The sequence below is a fragment of the Sorex araneus genome, chromosome 4 (genome assembly GCF_027595985.1).
Source record: "Sorex araneus isolate mSorAra2 chromosome 4, mSorAra2.pri, whole genome shotgun sequence".
NCBI classification, from domain to species: domain Eukaryota; kingdom Metazoa; phylum Chordata; class Mammalia; order Eulipotyphla; family Soricidae; genus Sorex; species Sorex araneus.
The window spans coordinates 53,558,788-53,569,869 of NC_073305.1; the positions used below are offsets into that span (position 1 = coordinate 53,558,788).

Consider the following 11,082-nt stretch of genomic DNA (forward strand, 5'->3'; position numbering starts at 1 on the left):
GATGGAATACTGACAGGTGCATATCATATTCTATACATAATCAGCAATAGAAAACAAATTGTCTAATGTTGCCTTTTCAGCAGATCTGAGTGTTGGGGTAAAATCCCTAATAATAATGATGGGTCTGGTGTCAAAATATTGAATGTAATCAAAGTAGAGAGATAGTAATCAAAGCAGTAGGAAATCATCTGCCACACAGATAGGGGAAGGGTGTGGGAATGGGGGACATACTGGGGGTTTGAGTGGTGGAAAATGTGCACTGGTGAAGGGATGGGTGTTTCATCATTGTATAACCAAGACTTAAACCCGAAAGCTTTGTAACTGCTGTCACGGTGATTCAATAAATAAATTTATTTTAAAAAAATGATGAAACTAAAGGGTATTGTATGAAGTGAAATAGATCAAATGAAGAAAGATAAATACAGTATGTTGATACTCATACGTGATAAAGAAAAAAAAAGTGAATTTTGGTAAGATAGTGGAAGGGTAAAATTTCTCTTCCTCCCCAAATTTCCAGGTTCTCTTCCTCCCCAAATTTCCAACTAAATGACAAGTGGAGTTTAAAATAGACCCAGAGGAGCCATACAGATTAGCTCAAACCATAGAACATATGTGTAGCCTGTGCAAGATTCTAATATTGATCCCCAGTATTGTATGGCCCCAGGCTGGAGCACCACAGTGATATATCACAATGTCCCAGGCCCAACACAGCCCTCTAGCATGAATTAGTACAGATCCTATAAAATATTTTTAAATAGATTCTAAGAAACTACTAGATGACTAACTGAGCAGTGGAAAGAAGGCAGAAGACATCAGAGGGAGTAAGAGTAACTATGGTGTTAATGTGCCTCTAGATGCTATTATTAGTAATTCAGAGCCTGCTTTTGAGACTGAAGGGTTCACATCATACTGGGAACTCTGATACTTGGGGGACTCCGTCAATGAGGGTATCATACACACCAGGCAGAAAACAGAGGTTTTTTCTGTAGAGGGCACTCGAGAACAGGTCTCTGTGGCTGCCTATTAGGGGGCAGATAAATTCAAGCAGCAGCGACATCAGACAATTAAGAAACAGACAGATTTTCTCCGCGCCCGCACCCCCAGAATGACTGACGAAGAGGACGGAGCTGCTTGGGACACCGGCAGCCCACCAGCAACCTGCAGTATGTGACTTGAGAGTTTCCGCCAGGTCCCCCGAGCGGGGGCCTGGCGTTTCTCTTTTTTTTTTTCTTTAATCTATCTCTCTTCCCCTCAACCTCTGGGCACAGCACAGCATCTATCCCACTTCTGAGCACAAAATGGAGAGACGCACCCAAGTGCGCGGCGCGGCTGGCGGGGGATCGAGGGCGGGGAAGTACCGGTCTCCGCCCACATCGGACACTTAAAGAGAGTGCAGCCACGTGGGCTTTCCCATTTCTCCGCGCCCGCACCCCCAGAATGACTGACGAAGAGGACGGAGCTGCTTGGGACACCGGCAGCCCACCAGCAACCTGCAGTATGTGACTTGAGAGTTTCCGCCAGGTCCCCCGTGCGGAAATCTCTCTCTCTCTCTCCTTCAACTTTCTCCCTGGACTTTAGACAGAAACCCAAAACCGCGGGGCCGCTGCCGCGGCCGCGCGACTTAATGTCATCTTAGTATCAGCAGTATGTAATGGTTCCTTCTTAATGGGTCGGACTTTTGTGGGTGTTCCTAACAAGAATAGTAAGTATTTTGTTGAAATATTGAAGGCAATCAAAATGGTAGCCATCTCTCTAGACTGAACTAAGCTATATCCCCACGCTGGCTGAGAAGAAATATCCTTCTTTCTCAGGAAGAAACGTGGCGTGGTGTCAAACATAGTGTGATGTCCATTAAGCAAACAGACCTGGTGGCGTGGGAATGGGAAATAAGGGGAAAAATTAGGTACATGGACCAGCGGGACGCTGGTGGTATCTCGAGCCGGAGCCGATATCAGCGCAAGAGCTTTGGTTCCAGAAACTGCTTCCAGACACTCTACTAGACTATCAACTAAGCCAGAGCCCCACGCCGGCTGATGACGGGAAATAACCATCCTCTTCGGTTTTTTTTCCCTTTGTCAGACAGCGTGGCGATTACTAAACAGGCGTGAACTCGGTGGCGCGGGGCAAGGGGGAAAAAGAAAAGTTATGTAACAAACAGCAGGACTTAATATCTCTATATGCTTAGTAATGGAGAATTATCAAAAGCCTCATTGGCAATAGGACTGTCTTTTTCTTTTTGGGGGGAAACCCCAGCAACGGTAGTGAGTTGTGTGTTGAAACATGGAATGTAATCGAGATAAGCGCAAATGAAGTGAAACCTATCACGTATAAGGGTGGGGACTAGGGAGGTGGGAGGGGGCGGTAGATAGACTGGGGGGGTTGGGAATGTAAGATGGGCACTGGTGAAGGAAGGGGTATTTGAATATTGTATAACTGACATAATCCTGAGAACTTTGTAACCCTCCACTTGGTGATTCAATAAAAAAAAAAAAAAAAAAATTAAGAAACAGACAAATAACCAGAGTGGAGGGCAATAATACCCTCACATTCTGCTGCCAGCAGTGCCTAAGGCTGTTGAATTTTCCTGTGTCTGCTGCTGTAGGTCCTTGTCTAGGACAGGAGATCAGATAACTCCAGGTGTAAGTTGTTAGGTTCTAATGGGCACAAGGACCTTGATGACTAAGGAGCTTGTTGGAAACAAGTTTCTTCTCTATAGAGAATTGTTATTTCTCTATAACTACCCTGGGATATGCAAAGCTCCTATTCTCTTGTCAGATCTGAACCCATCATTAAGAATATGAACACCTGGAGCTGGAGCCGTAGCACAGCGGATAGGGCGTTTGCCTTGCACGTGGCCAACATGGGTTCAATTTCCAGCATCCCATATGTTCCCCCAAGCACCCTCAGGAGTAATTCCTGAGTGCATGATCCAGAAGTAACCCCTGTGCATCACCAGGTGTGACCCAAAAAGAAAAAAAAAGAATATGAACACCTATGGGGCCTCCTATTTTGATTTAGAGTTTAGAACATGCAAATTGAAAGCAACTTATAATGAAGTTTTTTTGTTTGCTTGTTTTTTGGGCCACACTCAGTGAAGCTCAGGATTTGCTCCTGGATCTGTACTCAGAAGTTACTCCTGGAAGTGTGTGGGGGATCATATGGGATGCCAGGGATCAAACCAGGGTTGGCAGCGTGCAAGGCAGAGTCCCTACCCACTGTACTATCAACCCATCACCAAGATATTTTTTAACTGATATCATCTATAAGCTTTGAGAATCACACTCTTCATATTCACCTATGACTATTATTAAACCTGCAGTTTGACCCCAGCCTTCACCTAAGACCTCTTCTCTTGTTTGCATCCTGTGAAAGATTTGGGCTGCAGACAGTACAAGATCGAGATTAGACTACAACTGAGGGATAAGTGATGCCTTGAAGAAGTTGGGAAAGCCCATATTACAAAACTAGCACTAACTTCTTAAACTGAGGACACCAGCCAATATACTCCTGTAACTGAATGTGGAGCTCCCAGAAAGTTTGCAACGGGGCCGGAGCGATAGCACAGCGGGTAGGGCATTTGCCTTGTACTCGGCCGACTCGGGTTCAATCCCCGGCATCCCATATGGTCCCCCAGGCACCGCCAGGAGTAATTCCTGAGTGAAAATCCAGGAGTAACCCCTGAGCATAGCTGGGTTGTGACCCAAAAAGCAAAAAAAAAAAAAAGTTTGCAACAATAAAAAGTTTCTGAATACACAAGCAAAGATTAATTCCTAGTCAGCACATATGAATCCGAGGTTTTCTGGCAGTGCTTGCCTATATTGCATTTCTGGGGTGAAAAGGTGGAGTGGGAACTAATGATCTCCAAGAGGCTGCAGATCTCTCTCTCCTCAGCTTAAGATGCTATTAACCCCTTGGGAGGCCTGAATTCATGTAGCCTGGTGGTGTTGGGGTGGGGCTACCAGGCCTACAAGGCAGTGCTTGGAGTCACGCAATACCAGGAATTAAAGTTGGGGGCTCAACTCATGTGCTTCCGCCCCTTGAATTATCTCCTTGGTCCTAAGATTGTGTGTGTCTGTGTGTATCTGTATGTGTGTGTGCACACACACATTGCCTACCCCAGGGCTCAGATATGCAAGGCAAGTGCTGCCACATCCCCTGCCCAAGATTCTTCCTATTTGGTGGAGTTTTGTTATATATGTTAAAACTATTGCAATTCTATTCTTCATCCTCTCTGTTTCTTTTTTTGACGGGAGGGAGGACGGGGAGGAAATTGAAAGGTGGTCTTGTGACCTCTGACACTGATAGGTTCTAGCAACATTGCATCAATGGCAGGTCACTGAACTGACCAAGGCAGAGCCTGTCCAGTAGTGGCCTCCATAATCCCCTGAGCATTGTCTGGAACTCTCTCTCTCTTTCTCTTTCTCTCTCTCTCTCTCTCTCTCTCTCTCTCTCTCTCTCTCTCTCTCTCTCTCTCTCTCTCTCTCTCCTACACACACACACACACACACACACACACACACACACACACACCATACACAAGTATAAATCTTACTTCATTCCACTGCTTTTCTTCAGAGCTTCCAGAATTATCTTTTTTAAAACTCAGATCCAAGTTTATAATTTTCATGGCAATATCCCTTCAAAATAAGGTCCTTTTTTGGGTCCGGAGCGATAGCACAGCGGGTAGGGCGTTTGCCTTGCACGCAGCCAACCTGGGTTCAATCCCCAGCATCCCATATGGTCCCCCAAGCACCGCCAGGAGTAATTCCTGAGTGCAAAGCCAGGAGTAACCCCTGAGCATCACTGGGTGTGACCCAAAAAGCAAAAGAAAAAAAAATAAGGTCCTTTTATGTTCCCCTATGGCTTTACTTTTCATTTCCAATTTCATGTTCTAAGTCTTCCATATATTTTTTCTATATGAATTGTTCTTCACTTACTTTGGTTTATTTTCATTTCCCTGAAAGCATCTAAATATTACTGATATTTTCTTTTCTTCTTTTCTAAATATCTACTTCAAAGCCAAGCTCACTTTACTCTTCCAGAAACTTTCAACAATTTTCTTTCGGTTTTTGTTTTTTTGGCCACATTCAGCTCTTCAGGACTCACTTCTAGCTCTGTGTTCAGGGATCACTCCCAGAAAAGCCCAGGGGACCATATGGGATTTAAGGGATGAAACCTAAGTCAGCCACGTGCAACACAAATGCCCTACCCGCTGTACTATCTATCCAGCCCCAAACCACTAATTTTCCAAAGCAAAAAACATTTCCATATCCGAATTTCCACAATGCCTTGTACATCTCTCTATTCCAAAACTTGTCTCACTCTATTGCAGTTGGTTTATATTAAAGTTGTCTGGCTTTCAAGCCAAATATAAGCTCTTAAGGATATTATTTTTCTTATGCTTGCATCACCAAAATTTTGCTAGTATCTGAATATGCCTTAAGAGAATCATAGAGGGCTGGAGCAATAGCACAGCGGGTAGGGCATTTGCATTGCATGCGGCCGACCCAGGTTCAATTCCCAGCATCCCATATGATCCTTCGAGCACCGCCAAGAGTAATTCCTAAGTGCATGAGCCAGGAGTAACCCCTGTGCATCGCCAGGTGTGACCCAAAAAGAAAAAAGAGAGAGAGAGAGAGAGAGTCATAGGGCTGTAGCGATAGCACAGCGGGTAGGGCGTTTGCCTTGCACGCTGCCAACCTGGGTTCAATTTCTCCGTCCCTCTCGGAGAGACCAGCAAGCTACCGAGAGTATCCCACCCACACAGCAGAGCCTGGCAAGCTACCTGTGTCGTATTCGATATGCCAAAAACAGTAACAACAAGTCACAATGGAGACATTACTGGTGCCCACTAGAGCAAATCAATGAACAATGGAATGACAGTCCTACAGTGCTACAGTCTGAATATGATTAAATAATATTGGTCAAATCAGTGATTAAATGCATAACTAACAAAATTCTGAGGTGAGCATGTAAGTTTACTAAAATGATATCCTACATTTTAAAAAATTGCTAGTTTAAAGTGAAGCATTTATTTTTTAGAATAAATAGATACTAATTCTAGAAATTCAAAGAGCATTAATGAAAACAGAGTTTCCACTTACTTGTGTGTACTCATCAAAGGTATGATTTTGTGCCTGAAAAGTCTCTATCATCTTGACTGCAGTACCATCGAGGAGCCAATTATACTTTTCAACTAAAAATTAATAAAGTAGTTTAAATTTTAATACCTTCTCCAAAAGATAAAGTACTCTTTCATGTGGTGCTATAATAGAATAGCTTATTCAATTTAATATTATTAATAGAGTATTAATTAATAGAGTATTAATAGAGTAATAAAGTGTTAGTAGGAATTGATAAAACACTCTCAACAAGCAAAACTAATTAAACACATATATGAATATAAAGATGTAATATATGGGGCTGGAGCAATAGCACAGTGGGTAAGGTGTTTGCCTTGCACATGGCCGACCCAGGTTTGATTCCCAGCATCCTATATGGTCCCCTGAGAACTGCCAGGGGTAATTCCTGAGTGCAGAGCCAGTAGTGACCCCTGTACATCACCTGGTGTGACCCAAAAAGAAAAAAAAAAGATGTAATATATTCTCGGGTTCGATTCCTCCATCCCTCTCAGAGAGCCCGGCAAGCTACCAAGAGTATCCTGTCTGCATGGCAGAGCCTGGCAAGCTACCCGTGGCGTATTCAATATGCCAAAAACAGTAACAACAAGTCTCACATTGGAGACATTGCTGGTGCCCGCTCGAGCAAATCAATGAGCAAGGGGATTACAGTGACAATAAATTCATATAATAAATTTTAATTTCATTTATAAATATACATATCTCCTTATTTTTATATAATTATGCATATTTCACTTGTTGAGATGATATATGTTTTGGTGATAAAGCTTTGAAAAACATATAGGATGAGATTTTTTCTTCCCTTAGGTTTATTTGGTTATAAAACTGTTTTCCTATGAAATATAGTTTATACCGTTGACTAGAATGATGCACTCTGATAAAAGGTTTCAGCATAAACAGAACTCACCATTCTGTTCTTGTTATTCTGAATGTCAGCTAAAATAATACCCTTTCCTATATTTCCTAGGAAGTTCTCTTAAATTATTGATTCTTGTAGAATACAAGTTTTCTTAAGATGGCACTAATATTTTCCCAGTTCTTTTAGGTAATGATCATTTGTTGAAGAGAAGAACAGTAGACATCTTCAAAACCTAAATAACTCTGAGCATCTCATAAACCCTGTTGCTACCCTCTTTGGCTATCAATAGGATTTAGTATTTAATGGATTTATTTTGGTTTTAAGATATTTATTTTGAAGTTTATCAAGAATGTGTATATTTTTAGGTCAGAAATGAGACTAGCTTTCAAGAATGTCTTTGCAGAATATGTTTGGCTTAAATTAGAATGAAATTGTTTCTTATAAAAAAAAGTATAAGTTATGTAGCAAATTGATTACTGTATTTAAGCAAACTATGTGCCTCCCAAAGTGGATTACAGTTTTCATGTGTATATGGTTTGTGTAATAAAAATACACAATCAAAAAACTAAATTAATGAAGTTAATATAAAAATGAATATAAAGATATAATATATAATAAATTTGTGTGGTAATTTTTATTTAATTAAATTAATAAAGTTTAATAAATTTTTATTTTATTTTAATCTTATATTCTTATAATAAATTTATTAGTCATATAATAAATTTTAAAGGCTTAGATGTTCTGGGGCCAGAGCAATAGCACAGCAGGTAGGACATTTTGCTTGCACATGGCCAACCCGGATTCAATCCCAAATATTCCATATGACCCCCCAACCCCTGCTAGAAGTGATTCCTGAGCATGGAACTAGGAGCAAGCCCTGAGCACCACCAGGTGTGGCCCCAAAACCAAATAACAGACAACAATCACCTGGATGTTCTGATAAACCAATTAATAGAATTTTTATTTAATATAATATCAAATAACATTTGTACATTCTGAATCCACACATAGGATTGGAGCGATAGCACAGCGGGGAAGGCGTTTGCTTTGCATGCAGCTAACCCGGGTTCAATTCCTCCATCCCTCTTAGAGAGTCCGGCAAGCTACCAAAAGTATCCCGCCCGCATGGCAGAGCCTGGCAAGCTACCCGTGGCATACTCGATATGCCAAAAATAGTAACAACAAGTCTCACAATGGAGATATTACTGTGCCCACTCGAGCAAATCGATGAACAATGGGACAACAGTGCTAGAGTGCTACAGAATTCACACATATTTAAGAATAATATAAAATTAAACTTTATATCATACAAAACTATTTTCAGGAATTACCTTCCTTTCATTATCAGCTTTGCTTTGCTTTATTCCAACATTTCTTCTTTTTACCTTGTGAATTTATCACCCTGTTCCAGTTAACATTCACACTTTGGACTAAACAACATAATTTAAATTTCTTGTTATGATTCTTTACTCTGTCAAAAGCCATGGCTATGCTTATTTCTAGATCTCCCTGCTCTGTCATATAGCCTCAGTCAACAAAATACATGATGAAATTCTAATAAAATTAAATGGCATTCTTTCATAACAAAGGATATAATATTATATATACATATATAGAGAGAGAGAGAGTAGTATATGTACCGTATGTCTCATAATGCCTTCTTACACCTTCTAAGTTACGAGATATATCCTCCTTTAGCTGAGTAACAGCCCACTGTATCACATGTTCTGGAAGTTCTGTATCAAGATTTACAGGTGTTGAAGTTCCTGATAGCCAAGAGGGTACTGTCTGGACATTCTAATGTAAATAAACATAATGTATTAAAGTCATACCTGTGCAGTTAACCTCAATATGTATTATATATTTTTAATTCTTTGCATAGCTCAATAATCAAAGAATACCTGGCTCAAAAGAGTACTTGATACAAAAATAATTATTTAAAATTATATTTTTACTCTAATATACAACTTCAGTTGGGTTAGTTTTCAATCGGTGAATAAATACTAAGAGAAACTAAAGAGTAAATGTAATTATACTGGGATTGGAGCGATAGCACAGCGGGTAGGGCATTTGCTTTGCACAAGGTCGATCCGGGTTCTATTCCCAGCATCCCATATGGTCCCCCAAGCACTGCCAGGAGTGATTCCTGACTGCAAAGCCAGGAGTAACCCCTATGCATCGCTGGGTGTGACACAAAAAGCAAAAAAAAAAAATGTAATTATACTAAAAAATCCAGAGAGAACAAATATTACATGCATTTTTTAGTTAAGAAAATCATAATTTGGTAAAGGATAAATTAAATACCAATTCACAACCATAACAAATGTTAGATGAGAAAAACTTCATCTCTATTCAGAAGACTTTTTCAAATAGAAAGTACTTTCTAACCTTAAATAAAATTAGAGGTTAGAAAATGAAGCAAAATGCTATGACTTTTTGTGCACATATGTAAAATTTTAAGTTCTGAAAGAAAACCATATAAAGGAAGCTGAAGGGTAAGAAAAAAGTAATACCTGCAGTGCTTCCCCTATTCTTTCTACTATTCCCAAAATAACATCTTCCAAATCTTGAAAAGTTGGATAAAATTCCATTCTGTCATCATCAAGTGTCAATTCCATCTTAAATAATGGCATCCTACTTTCATCTTCTTGATCAAAAAGTTTTACAAATCCTTCTATAGTTTGTTTTAAAAGATCCCTTAGCTGTGTGACATCAAAAATTACTATTACTTTAGAAAGTATAAACTCAACCTTCACCTAGAAATCTATGTATTGGCTATGTTTATTATATTAATCCGTTCAGAACTGAAAACTATCTTCATCAATACATCTTAATGAATGTCACCTAAAACAATAAAATATATACAAATTATAATTTTATAGGATATAACAACCTTAAAATGGCAACTCATAATCTTCCATGTTCTTGAGTATTCTGTCCCTGATCTAAAAATATTCCAGAAGACCAATGAACATGGTGAGGACTGAGGGAGGGAAGACCAGACATCTGAGAGTGAAGGTGGTATAAAGGGTAAATATCCAAGATACATATAAGGCACTGAGTGATAGATTTTACAAAGAAAAGATATTCAATCCCATCAAAAAATGCAGAGAAGAAATGAACAGAAACTTCCTCATCAAAAGACACATGAAAAAATGTTCTGCATCGATAATCATCAGGGAGAGGCAAATCAAAACAACAATGAGATATCACCTCACACCACAGAGACTGGCACATATCAAAAAGAATAAGAGCAACCTAATGCTGATAAGGATGCTGGGAGAAAGAGACTCTTTTCATTGTTGATGGGAATGTGACTGGTTCAGCCTTTTGGAAAACGATATGGGCATTGCTCAAAACACTAGAAATTGAGCTTCCATAAAACCTAGCAATACCACTTCTGGGAATATACCCAGAGGCCCAAAAACACACAGCAGAAATGCTACCTGCACTTCTACATTCATTACAGCACTATTCACAATAGCCAGGATCTGGAAACACCCCAAGTGTCTGAGAACAGATGACGGGTTAAAGAAACTATGGTACATCTACACATTGAATACTACACAGTTGGTAGGAAAAATGAAGTTATAAAATTCGCTTATAAATGGATGGACATGGAGAGTAACGAATCAAGTGAAATGAGTTAGAAAGAGAGGCATAGACATAGAATGATTAGACTCGTTTGTGGGGTATTTTTAAAAAAACACACACAATAAGAGACTTATACCCAAAGACAGTAGAAAAAAGGAACAGGAGGATTTGGTCTATGATTGGAAGGAAGCCTGTCTCAAGCGCTAGGGGAGAAGGCAGTTGGGATAGAGAAGGGACTACCATGACAAAGATAGTTGGAAATGATCACTCAGGATAAGAACTGCATGCTAAAAACAGGTAAAGGAACAAACGTGATAACCTCTGTCATACCTGTATTGCAAACCTTAGTGTTCCCAATTGGGAGAGGGGTAGGGTGAGAAAAAGAGAAGAGAGTAGGAAAGCTGCCCACAGAGACATGAATATAGGCGGGGGGGGGGGGGGAGATGGTGGGAGGGAAACTGGGAACATTTGTGGCGGGATGGGTGTTGG

The 11,082-nt window shown here is 40.1% G+C and overlaps 1 protein-coding gene across 1 annotated transcript in view; it reads right to left on the bottom strand.

Annotated features, from left to right (window-relative positions):
- Positions 1–11,082, bottom strand: part of DNAH12 (dynein axonemal heavy chain 12) — a 260,066-nt gene that overhangs the window by 221,674 nt on the left and 27,310 nt on the right. Inside the window, 3 exon segments of the mRNA XM_055135991.1 lie at positions 6,105–6,196; positions 8,640–8,796; positions 9,513–9,701. Of these exon segments, the coding sequence (XP_054991966.1) occupies positions 6,105–6,196; positions 8,640–8,796; positions 9,513–9,701 (438 nt within the window).